The sequence below is a fragment of the Crinia signifera genome, chromosome 5, assembly GCF_055691185.1.
Source record: "Crinia signifera chromosome 5, ASM5569118v1, whole genome shotgun sequence".
NCBI classification, from domain to species: domain Eukaryota; kingdom Metazoa; phylum Chordata; class Amphibia; order Anura; family Myobatrachidae; genus Crinia; species Crinia signifera.
This window is the reverse complement of record NC_139221.1, coordinates 159,562,313-159,576,233: the sequence shown is the minus strand read 5'-3', so window position 1 is coordinate 159,576,233 and position 13,921 is coordinate 159,562,313. Positions and strand designations below refer to the sequence as shown.

General features: G+C 40.0%; 1 protein-coding gene across 1 annotated transcript; it reads left to right on the top strand.

Moving 5' to 3' along the window:
* Positions 1 to 7,632: 7,632 nt before the first annotated feature.
* On the top strand, positions 7,633 to 13,921 carry LOC146080674 (syncytin-1-like). The gene is made up of 2 exons (XM_083188186.1): positions 7,633 to 7,961; positions 11,250 to 13,921. Exon 2 carries the CDS (start codon positions 11,611 to 11,613, stop codon positions 13,543 to 13,545), a length of 1,935 nt encoding a protein of 644 aa, XP_083044312.1. The 5' UTR covers positions 7,633 to 7,961; positions 11,250 to 11,610; the 3' UTR covers positions 13,546 to 13,921.

Below are 13,921 nucleotides of genomic sequence, written 5' to 3'. Positions count from 1 at the left end.
GCTAAATAAATAGGGAAGATTCTAATTGATTGCCCATAACATCCCATCTTCAATAAAACTCCCATCTTAGTAAATAAAACCCATTGTCTAGATTTCATCAATGCCCTTGCTTCCTCATATCATAATACTGTTACACATATCTACTGCTGGGCCTAAATGATAGAATAATTTGTCCTATTCATTTGTGTATTGCCCAGATAATTGTACCAGTATTCATGTTACCAATTTCAGGCATAGTGTAAATAATTATATTACCATCAACACATTTTCTGATTAAAAAGTCAGCTTTTCATATTACCTGTCTTTGATAATGTGTGCAAATAAGTATTCTTCCACATTGAACCCTGATAAATTGTGCAAAGTGCAAGTGTTTCCAATTTTTGAAGATGGTTCCATAATATTAAAAACCGGGCAAACCTACCCAAAAAAATAAAAAGAGACAGTCATTTTACAAAATACATAGACAAGCAGTGAATTATTAATCATGTTTATAACTTTTAGAATGTTGTTATCAAGATGAAGTCTAAATTCAGTAGTATGAAGGTATAGGAGCTTTACAAACAACAAACAAACAAGTATGCAAGGTTAAAAAGATACACTATAAAAGTACTGCATAATAAAGTACATAAATGTGAAATTTCACCAAAGTTCCTGCAGTGCCATGTTTTCTTATTCTGATGAAGCAGGTCTACTCCAGTAACATAGATAGAAAGGTAGATAGATAGATAGATAATCGCATTTAGCTCATGCATAACGTTTAACGTGACTTTAGCATGCAGAACACAGTAATGTTAGATGCATTTGGACACATCTGTAGCACTCGTGGACACCCTTAGCCTTTCCTCAGTAATTAGTGAAGATTGTGTACATAAGGGTGTTTTTCAGCCTCAGTGTACTTTTTTGTGTCACTAAGGTAACATACATAGACTCCGTCTCAGATGGAGCAGGTGTTTCATGAAAGGTTTCAGAAGATTCAGGACTGTGTTTAGCTCTGGCCTGCTCAGCCTTTCCTTGCCACTCTGTGTTGAGAATAGCATATTGTCAATTTTCCAATTTTGGGGAGTAAGTTTTTCGTTCATAGTCAGAGGTGATGTTAAGATTTACAGTGTCCCTTACACCTTCTTTCACCTCTACCTCCTGTAGTCAACATTGCAATAGTGTTTTGAGTGCTGGCACTTGTACTGGTTACTCCTGCTCTTCTACTGACTAATCCATAATTATTTTATTTTTATATTTAATAACATAAGACTTTTTGGTACTTATGTAATATCTGGACTCCCATTTTTCTTATGAGACCGCGTCCCCTCGCGGGGCTCGCTGCGCTCACCACGCTTCGGGCACGGTGGCTCGCTGCACTCGCCACACTATATAAAATCAACTCCATGCGTAGTTGGATAGTAGGGGTATGAAAAAATGGGGTGCATTTAACATGGGAGCCCAGATAATACATAAGTACCGACTTTTTATTTTATTTTTTTACACACCAGTAAAATAAAATGACATCTTTGCAATAATTTGTTTGGAGTAAATAGGGTGAGCATTCTACCATACATAGTAAGACCACTAATATATTCTTTGTCTCAAAAACAATATGCAAACATTAAAATTTAATTATAAAAGACCAGCTATTTTTTACACACCTGGAACAGGAAATATTTTTGTACACATAAAATTCGAAAGCAGCAGATTGCATCTGAAGGAAATAGAACTAAAATCATAATGATGCATGACTGTTTGCTAGTTTAAGTACTATAATGTTTCACAACTGTCAATCATCCCTTTCCCAGAGACAAAAAGGAGACAACTGTCACTGCTTCATGAGCGATGGCATACAATTGGTATTTTTTGGTTAAGCACCTTGAAGAATATGAAAAAGGAATGCACTACAATATTTTTTTGTGTTGAAGCAAAAACATTTTATAGTCCATTAACAAAGACTTACATTTCACAAGATAAATACAATGGCACCAGAACAAAACAAGCAAATGGCCAATTAATATGCTAATTGAATAACCATAAGCAAGATTTTTGGAATGTTAAATAAAGACAGATCATGTGACTGCAGCAAAGACTCTCCAAGAATTATTTGCAGGGGAAAAAAAAACAATCAATTGTTGGCAACTTATAATGAGTGGGAAAAAAAAGCATTTCTTATACTGTGTATAGCCTTTTTCATTTGAGCCTGTACTATATTATAGTAAAATGAATCAGGGTTAGGCACACTGAGATTTTTTTTATGAAACAATAAATAAAATCAAGAAAGAAATGCATTTCCATGGATTTGACTTACTGTCTATGCTTATAGCAATGTCTGCAATACAGTTTTCAGTTTATTAACATAGATTTGAAATACAGTAGGAAATGACCAAAATACAGGCATCCATGCCAGTTAACACTGTTATACACATGACAGTAGGCTAGATGGAACAGGCACCCACCAGTTTTGAATGAATATTGAAGGAAATAGAACTAAAATCACTTAGATCTATAAAACAGAGAAATGCAGGACCTGGATGACAGGGATACTAGTGTTTCTAGAAAATATTTATTCAATACATCTGACACAATATACATTTATTTAGTGAAGTACTACACCTGTAGGAAAATGCAGATAGTCATATTTTCAGTAAGAATGACTTGGTTCACCTGGCACCTCTAAACATCCTATAACATAACACCACACTTCCTTGATCATTCCAAATGTTATGTTTAAGCTAGCAGGAAGAGATATTTACTGTACGTGGATTGATGTTGCAGGTACCACTTTCTCTTCTATAGACATGTTGACAATTTTCCTGAAAACCTCTGTCATACAATAGCACCTTTCTTGTCAGCTCATTCCACATATTTATTGTGCTTACTGTGCATTTGCATGAGCCACTTGTAATTTCTCCTGCTATTGCAATTACTGTACTTGCATTAGAAAAGTGAAATGATAATTGATCACAAATGTAAAATTGTACTGCTTATCATTTTTTATGTAAATAAAGCCCATGCTTTATTATTTATTTCATGTTGCTTAATATTACATTTCAATATGGGCTCTCAATTCATTATTTGTTAATGATATCTATATGACAGCCATCATCTTTGGTACTTAGCATGTATAAGCCTTTTATATGTAATGCTATTGCTTGTAGACTATGGTGGAGTGTTTGGCAAGATTAAAGGCACTGACCTTATGTCTAGAGCAGTGAGAAATAAGATGTTACATTCTGAGTACAAATTAAACATCACAGTATGCAGGAAATCAAAGAAAAGATTATATTCAGCAGGATTAATTATATCTGCAATCAATTAAACACCCAGCACAATATTCCTGAAAGGTTAGCTGAAGGCAAATAGAAGTCATAACCTGAATGAGTGTTGACTGAGATATATCAGGAGAAGCGAAGTCATTAGCTGACTATTAAGTAATGCATGTTAATTGCTATTATAGCATTATGATGTTTAAACAATGTAAGATCAATTACAGAAGTCTTTAAAGCTCAGACACAATATGTAAAACATAAACAATGCCCCTTTTTTTAATGCTAGCAGTATGCATTTTCTTTGCCAAAATGTTATCTTGTGTTGTAGCTGACTTATTATCACAAAACCTTTTTCTTTAGATAAATGTTTGCTTTTAAATATTTGCAGCTGGATATTAATGTTTGATTTAAATAAATTAAAATGGAAGATTTGAACATTTAGAAATTCAAGTGTGTTTCTAATTCAGCTTCCCCCGCATTATTGCCAAACTACAACCTAAGCTGAATTAGGTCCTATACATGATAATAACTACAATATAATGACATTAGCAGCCTTATCTGCTTCTGATTGACTGGATATTGGCTCTACAGTTCATTTATTAGCAGCTTTAGTATGTCAAGTGGCAGACATCTATTCAGAATTCTAATATGTAATTTCAAATTTGGGTTGCTGCAAAAAAGAATGTTCCTGCTAGATTTATAAAAAATGTAAATGACTCACATTGATTTGTTTGTTTTGAACTAGATCGTAAATGAAAAATATGACTTTTTTCATTATTATTACCAGTCTCTCATATGTATATATTTCATTACATTTTATTATGGTTAAAGAGGATAATGTGACTTTTGTATTCACATCCAACACTGCAAAGTGACATTGTTACAATGTCTTTGGTTGTTTTGACTCAACATATCAGAACCTACCAAATAATATCAGAACCTACCAAATCAGCAATGGATATCTATACCAGGTTGAACTAGATGGACGCAAGTCTTTTTTCAGCCTTACCTACTATGTAACTATATGTAACATCCTGTAAGACACATTGAGCAATTTGACATACAGTACATGTTATTTTTACAACATTACAATCAGGACCTGGGTAGAAGTCCCATGTAAAGGGACATTGCATGTCCCATTTACACCGCCGCTGACCCGGGTCTGACCTGCCAAAGACCCGGGGATTTGCTGCAGTGTAAAAGGGGTAAAAGAGGTACCACAGTCATAAAAACAATGCACAACAGTGGACTATAGCATGACTGCAAAGCTTGAATACAAACATTACAGTACATCTGTGATAAGTGAAATGCACTGGGGTAAACAATTGTAGGGTGTACTTGTAAGGGAAAAAGATGGTGAGTCAGTGAGGAGATGAGGAGTGCTGGTATGCTTTAGTAAACTGTTTTTGCTCCAGAGACTGTTTAAAGCTAAGAAAACCTGTAGAAAGACTTGATAAAGGACTGCATTCAAGAGCAAGATTGGGAGTAAATCTTGGAAGATGGGTAAAATGAAACGACTATCATAGGAGGATTAAAGAAGATAGGAGGGAGTATGGACAGGGAGAAGGGTGGAGATATAAGTGAGGAGAGAGTATATAAGAACTTTGGGCCTTATTCTGGTTCACCCTTAGAGAAAACCATGTGCACTGCAGGTGGGTCAGATATAACATGTGCATAGAGAATTCGATGGTACTTGTGAGTTATCTGGGCGCCCGATTTTTTGATTGTATGCCTTAAGTTAAGGCATACAATCAGATGCGATGCGATATCGCATCGCATCGCATCGCATGCGACCATCGGATGCGATGACCCGATTTTTCCATAGGAATCAATGTTAAAATGATTCCTATGGAAAAAGGGGTCCTTTTCATACCCCTACTATCCAAGTGGGCATGGAGTTGGATATAAACCTGTGGCGAGCGTAGCGAGCCACCGAGCCCGAAGCGTGGCGAGCGTAGCGAGCCCCGCGAGGGGACGGTATTCCGTGTCCCCTCGCGGGGCTCGCTACGCTCGCCACGCTTCGGGCTCGGTGGCTCGCTACAGGTTTATATCCAACTCCATGCCCACTTGGATAGTAGGGGTATGAAAAGGACCCCTTTTTCCCATTGAATTCCATGTTAAAATGGACTCAGTCCATTTTAACATTGATTCCTATGGAAAAATCGGGTCATCGCATCGCATCGCATCGCATCGCATCCGATGGTCGCATGCGATGCGATGCGATGTGCCCGATCCGACCCGATTTAGAAATCGGGCGCCCAGATAACTCACAAGTACCAATTCGATTTGGGTGGGGTTTTTCTTCAAAGTGAGATCTATATTGCAGTGTAAAAATACAGCAGTCAATATTTTCCCCGCACAGAAACAAAATACCTCACCCAAATCTAATTCTCTCTGCACGTTACATCTGCCCCAGCTGCAATGCACATGGTTTTGTCCATTTGAGAAAGAATCTGCCTCTAACAGTGAACCAGAATAAGGCCCTTTGTGAGGGTGAGGAATTTTAAAAGGACACTCAGGAGAATACTGTAGGTAGCCAGTGAAGCAGTATGCAGAAAACAAGGCACTGATCATATGGCTAGTGACAAAAATGAAACAAAGCATTAAGGATAGATTGAAGTGAAGAGAGCTGACAAAGAGGGAGGCCAGAAATGTGAAGATGACAATATTCGAGGCAGAAGATGATGAGTGCATGCAATTCTTGTTTTAGTGGCATCATGGGAAAGGATAAGTCAAATCCTAAAGATGTTATGGATGTAGAAGTGCCATGAATGAGAGATGGCATGAAGGTCAGATAGCCTGAATGTGGAAGTGATAGAGTTTAGAATCATGGATGACATTAAGGCCAGTGGATATGGAGGGGAAGAGTTGTTGTTGATACAATGCAGAGGGAAGGGAAATGAATAAACTAATTTATTACCTGATTGCTGTTAAAATATTTACATGGTTCCTTGTAGTGTCTCTCCATTAGGTTATTCCAGCATGATAAGTTAGTTCTAGAATGAAAAAAATACCACAAAAATGATTAGTAAATGTAATATGCAGATAGATAATAGACAGTGTGGATTTTGAAATGGATAGCAAGATGTATAAAATATAGAATAATACGATCTGTGTCGTTTACTACAAGTAAACCATATAGAGAAATTAGTATATTTTTTCCACCCAGGTGCTCACATAATGAATTGTACTTGCAGTCCCCAACAGCACTGAGAAGTATAAAGGAGGCTTGTGGAGACAATATTATTTTTTGATAGTACTAGCTGAGGTACCCAGTGTTGCCTGGGTTTGGTTGTTCAATTACTGTAGCATTACTTGAACTTTATCCTTCTTTTGTTTTAAGCTTAGCCGCTCACCAGGCCCATGGTGTGACCGGCATACACCTGCCTGCGCTGGGCTCCCAGATCTAATCACTTTTTTTTCTTGATCCCCATATACTCTACACACTTTATGTTATGTAATATCTTGCATCCCTAACCAACTTTTGTAGTGGACGGACCCATTTTTGAGCCCCAGGGATGACAGTGGTGTCGGGATTGTGGGTGTTAGTGCCTGAGAACCTAATCTGAACCCAATCAATGTCCTCTGTTATGCAACTTTGCCATATGTTGCTTCCTTGTCCCACTTTGTGTAGTGGCCATACCCCCTTTTGGGCCCTGGCAGGGTCAAAATCAGAAGTCTAAGTGGCCGTGAACCTAATATGAACCAAATCAATATCCTGTGCCCCTCTATGTTATGCAATCTTGCCATATCTTGCTTCCCTTGACTACTTAAACTATATACTTCTTTATAATCTATATATTTTTCACAATAACTTGCAATACCTGTGAAAATCTCTCAGCAACTCTTGAAAGTTATCTTACCAGGGTTATATGCATACCCTATTTAGGGACAGCACCAATACGACATTGTTCCTTAACCCTTTGAGTGCCAAAATCTCTGTGAGATATGTTCAAAATATCCACTAAAAATGCCAGCGTCACTCACATTTGTTATATAAATTCAAATAAAAAAATATTGTGTAAAAAATATTTTATTTCCCATATTAGTAAACATTACAGGTCATTATGATTAATAACAAAGTTTGGTTGGCAATTTTCACACCTATTTTTGACAAATTCCAGCACAACCAGCCTTGGTCTCCAACATTGGCATTTCCCTTCTGGATATCCTCCGGTGACCTAATCCATCTGCAGCCACCCTTGAAAGGGAATGCTTGGTTCCAGTATCTGGGTACTGAAAGGATTTATGCACCATTTTGTATGCTGTTCTCCATCTTGTCTCAAATGCCTTATAGTGAGTGGAAAATTACAAGTTTCTATTCTGCTTTGTGACAGTCTGCTGCTGCTCAAGGCTGCGTTGCTCAAGGTTTTTTCCTGTAAGATGTATTTCACATGTTTTCTACAAAAACTGTCTGTTCTCCCATGTCCTTGTATAATAATAACATATATCCCCTAGACAGTAACTGGAACTCCTCCCTGCTACACCCCTGTATCATCCAATCATCTCTTGTCGAGCCCATGCATGCTATACTGTATAAATATGCTGTATGTGTAAACAATAAACCAGTGTTGTACCTTGCATACATGATGGTCTTCTTTTCTGATCAGCATATACAGGGTTAACACTCACGGAGCTCTAAGGGGGGCCACCAAATTGAGGAAGAAGGGATAAAGGAAGATTGGTTAAAGTCCAACTCCCTATCCAGAGGTAGGTTAGAGTCCACCTCAGGAGGTAGGTTAAAGTAAACACTCCTAACAGCTGGGGGCCCGGCCCGGGATTTCGATCTTCGTTCCCGTTGAACTGTTGACACCCATACGTGGTCTGTTGCCTGTTCTCGGATCACGGACATATCGAATCCTGAATCCGTATAGACCTTTACTTCAAAAGTAGTAAAGTTTCAGCTGGTTGTTTTATAGTGTGCACACGCAGATCAGTGATCTGGTAATATATAAAGAGTGACCTAAGGGGTCCGCTCATTAGTCACCTCAATTTGATCGCCCTTTTTTCTATATGGCCATTTCTTACTATCCCTTTTTTACAGTATAAGTTGTATTACGTGTAATATCCTTGTGTGGTTGGTAAGTGAACACACATGCGATATATGTATTTAACTTGTACATCTTGTGCGGTTGGTAAGTTGACGCACACTAACTCTTTCTCTCTCTTGTCTCATTGATTACTGTATGCCAATAGACTTGCGGACTATATGCTCCCCTCTCTTTGGGGTAACGCAACGTGAGGCTTCATATGCAGTTTTCAGGATAAAACCACTTGACTCTATCCACTGTCACGTAGACAGTCTGTGGTTATAACTAACCAATCATAAACATTAATTTTTATGAGATGTATAAAGTGAATACATAATTCACACAGTATTCAGATAAAGACCAACCCTTTCAGTCTGCTGCTGTAGGTACACTCCTGCCTTACTGAAACGGCGCCCCTGGTCTGGATACTAAGAATTTTTCACGCTCTCATATTTCATCCATTCTCATACTTCATCTACGTCTATGTCACACCCCAGACATCCATACATAGGTACTTGTTTAAATTGTAAATGTAGTATCGTCCTCTGGTACCATAACCCCGACAGGTCAGTAACCCCATGCAGCCCAGCCAACCCAGACCTAGAGACAACCCCAGATTTCAGATTGACTGGCAGGGACAGACCTTAAAGGGCCATGACATAGGAAAGGAAATCGATGTTTCATCACCACACTTGCTCATGACTGACAGTTCTGACCCAAACACAGAATTAGACACTGTAAATCCTCAGACATGGTCAACAGGACCTCAGAGCAATAAACCAATTAATTGTTCCCATTGCACCCACTGTACCTGATATAAACTCACTCATCTCAGCCATCCCTGTAGATGCCGCCTACTTCTCAGTAACCGATTTGAAAAAATGTATTTTTTAGCATATCTGTGGACACCCAGACACAACTGTTATTTGCATTTTCTTTTGAGGCCAGCATTTAACATGATGCAGACTGCCACAGGAGTATATTGACTCCCCTGTTGTGTACAGCATCGTGCTCCAAGCCATATTAACCCCCTGGCATCCCCCTATGGTTCAGTCCTGCTACAGTATGCAGATGATCTGCTTATCTGTAGTTCAACAAAGGAGGCATGCCGAGAGGATGGTATATCACTGTTAAACTGGCTCTGTGAATGTGGGCACAAAGTGTCAAAAAGCAAAAATGCAATGGTGCAAAAAGAATGTTGATTATTTAGGTTTTGTCTTGAAAAAGGGAGAGAGGAAAGTCAGCCCACAACGCATACAGTCTGTACTGGGTCTGGTCCGCCCAAACACTATTATTGCAGACAGTGAATTTCTGACTGTTCCTACTATGATAACATTTTGAGACAAGCCACACTCAATGACAAACCTAAACAGATACAATGGTCACAAGAAATGTTAAATGCATATATGAAAGCCTTAAATGTATGTTGATAAAAAGTCCGGCATTGACCCTCCGAAACTATGTACAACCATTTCATTTATATGCAAGGGACAAAATGTAAAACCATGGCGGGTGTGCTGACACAAGAACATGGAGGTAAGCTGCGCCCAGTGGCATTCTTTTCCAAAGTGATGCCGGTGTCGGTCCAAGGTATGCCTGCCTGTCTTCAGGCACTGGCGGCCTGTGCAATGATAGCTGAGATGGCAACCACACTCACCCTAGGCTCACCCACTGTTCTCCATACCACACATAATGTTGTAGCATTACTTAAAGGGCTACACACACAACATGTCAGCCCAGCGTCTTAGTGGAGATGAGGTCCTGTTGCTAGGAAGCCCCTCACTCACCATTAAGTATGCAAACGCATCCTCAGGCCCCGCGCCCATACTTAATGCCCTTTTAGGTTTAAAAGGACCTGATGACGAAGCACCTCCCCCACATGACTGTTCTCTGACAATCGACTCAGAAACTTCACCCAGAAGTGACATGTCGGCTGTACCCATACCCGACGCCGACATAATTTTTGTCGACGGCTCCTGCAGTCGACCAAATGACAAAACATACCAGACAGGCTACGCAGTAGTTAAACTTCCTCAAACTGTCCTTGAAGCAAAAGCAGTTCCTCTGCAATCAGCACAGGCTGCTGAGCTAATCGCTCTCGCCAGAGCTTGTCACTTGTACACAGGAAAACCTGTCAACATTTACACAGACTCCAAATTTGCTTATGGCGTTGTTCACGACCACGGCATGATTTGGCAGCGCCGAGGTTTCACAGGCGCTGATGGAAAAGGCATCTCACATGCCCAACTTATTGCTGACTTATTGCACGCAATCACATTGCCCCCACACATTGCCATTCTCCATTGCAAAGCACATACTGGTGGAAAAGATGATATCTCACGGGGCAATGCCCTTGCTGACACTGCTGCAAAACAAGCTGCTGCCACATCCACATACAACCTCACACTTACCATAATGTCACCACCGTCACTAGAAGACACATACTTACTTACAGAATTACAGGCAACTGCCTCTAACTCTGATTTATCAGATTGGACATACCCAATTCTGCAGAAGAATCCACGGACTGGATTAATCTGCAAAGAGGGGAAACCCTGTATCCCCCAAACAAGTGCCTCACTGTTCATAGCACACTATCACGGAGTAGGTCACCACAGCAAAGTCACGACAACACTGCTCCTCACCAATGATTTTTACATCACAAATGCAAAAGAACTTGTCACCCAATATGTTAGTAGATGTATTGTGTGTCTTAGAAACAACCCTAACAATCCCAATAAAGCAAAACACCAACATCTTGAATACCCCACCACTCCGTTTACTCACCTGCAGATTGATTTTACCCATATACCATATACGCCCCTTCCCCACCCCCTGGGCAAGGAAACCACTAGTCACACAAGCAGGAGATTTAGAAGTAATCAGAGAAGAATATGTAAGGACTTTAATACACAGACTAGACGAAATTGAACATGAAGTTGTACTTAAAAATCCTTGTCATCCACAGAAACCTACACATCCATTCCAAGTCGGAGACAAAGTTGTGGTTAAAGTCCTTCCACGCAACAAGAATCCAGGTGATTTCTCCTACGGTCCTGAGACAGAGGTGGTCGCTGTGACAAGAACTGCTGTGCTCACCGATGACAACCCAACGTGGATCCACGCATCCAGAGTGAAGAAAATCCCTACTCCAACTACTTTCGACACAGAGGTCGACACCGATCCTGAGATTGACACAGACCGGACCAGTGAGGTACTAACGGGAGTTAATAACTCTGACCTCCTACGAGGAGAAGAATTGCCGGTAGGGGATCCAGACATCGAGGAAAACGGAATTCCTACTGAGGCCGAGAGGACCCTTGAAGGAAATGATTCCCCCTATCTTAGCTCTGCTGACTTTACTCGCTCTTGTTCTTTATAATTTCTGTACCGCAGAAGTGGATATTACCAGTCAGGATGATGTGCTTACCCTTTGGTACAATTCATCTACCACTCGCGTGGCCACTTACCGAATAAACTATGATACGGTCATACCTAGTAACATGTGGTCCATGCCATCCAAATCAGCTCTCAGCCAGACTAAAAATGTATATATTTGTGTCACAGATGATTATTATTGGGGAAATAACTGCAATTATTGGGGAGCAGTGGGGTGGAATTCAGGTATCGACTGGGCATACAAACCCACCTTGGCTATTGATCGAAAGGACAAGTATGGTAAGCCATTACTTTCTAGGATGACTATCACTAAGGATGACGGTAGATATGACTATTATTGCACTATAAATATTGAAAATCCCAGCCCCAGTGATGCTGGAATGTATGTTCTAGGGGTATGGTGGGGAGGTGGATATGCCAGTGATAGACAACAATTCTATCTCAAAGATATGTTTAACAATCAGGAATACCTTTCCCTCCGTAAGCCACCATCCCCCGCCAGGCCCCAGCCATTATCCCCATTCAAACCACACATAAGTACCTTTAAAGATATGGTTGCTATCAGTAATCCCACATATGAGGACACCATGTCCATAGAGACAGGTTTAGCTGATGTGAATTTTTGGTTAGAATGGATGAAATACAATGCACGACAGACTAACCGAACTGACTGTTATGTATGTGCTAAGTCCAGACCCCACCTTGGTACCGTCCCCCTTAACATACCAGAATCAGAGGATGAATGTTTTTTTACCTTATACACTGGCAATAAAACTAAAGATAATGAATGTGAGTTATGGAAGAAGAACTACCCCATCTTAGGAAAAAACACCAATCCAGGTAACACAATCACCATATATCCAGGCAACTATACTTGTTACTGTTCTAATGTCACTAAGGGGGTAGATCTGAAAACATTCCCGGATGGTTACTGTGCCATCCGCAGGTATGTAACCTTACCCATCATGAAGAAATCCCTTGGTGACATTTATTTCATTTGTGGGGACATGAAAATTAGAGCAAAGCTTGACAGTGTATGGAGGGGCGAATGTGCTCTCTCAAAAATCATTATGCCTATCCATATTTTGCCAACAGCCATTGAAACACCTTCACCCCTACCTGACCCACACCCTAGACAAAAGAGAAGTACCCCACTGGAAAGCTTTGACCCACACGTATACATTGATACTATTGGTGTACCCCGGGGTGTCCCAGACGAGTTCAAGGCCCGAGATGAAGTAGCTGCTGGCTTTGAATCTCTGCTGCCCCAGGTTACAATCAATAAGAATGTTGCATGGATAAACTATATGTATTATAATCAACAGAGATTTGTTAATGATACAAAGGATGCCTTGAAAGGTATTGCAGAACAACTGGAGGCCACATCACAGATGACATTCCAGAATCGCATGGCCCTGGATATGATCTTGGCCGAGAAAGGTGGTACATGTGTATACATAAACACAGTTGCAGGATGTTGCACCTTCATTCCTGACAATACAGGTCCCAATGGCAAAGTCACACTAGCCATTAAAAAATTAGAAGACTTATCCCGAGAGCTCAAGGAAAACTCAGGTGTCACTGACCCCTGGGCTGCTTGGTTCGGCTGGATGAGCAACTGGAAACATGCCTTAACTCAACTAGGTATCATTACACTTACTGTACTTCTGTTCATCATAATCGTTGCTTACTGTATTTTTCCACTAGGCAGGAGAATAGTTTCCAAATATCTAGGTACCACAACACCTGTTGCTATTATGTATATTGATCTTTCCTCTGAAACCCCTACACCCGATGACTATGCTACATATGTGAGGGAACAGCGTATTAAAAGGAAAAGCACACGTGAGAATCAAATAATTTAAATAAATTATGATTCTAAGAGGGGATTGAAAGGATTTATGCACCATTTTGTATGCTGTTCTCCATCTTGTCTCAAATGCCTTATAGTGAGTGGAAAATTACAAGTTTCTATTCTGCTTTGTGACAGTCTGCTGCTGCTCAAGGCTGCGTTGCTCAAGGTTATTTCCTGTAAGATGTATTTCACATGTTTTCTACAAAAACTGTCTGTTCTCCCATGTCCTTGTATAATAATAACATATATCCCCTAGACAGTAACTGGAACTCCTCCCTGCTACACCCCTGTATCATCCAATCATCTCTTGTCGAGCCCATGCATGCTATACTGTATAAATATGCTGTATGTGTAAACAATAAACCAGTGTTGTACCTTGCATACAT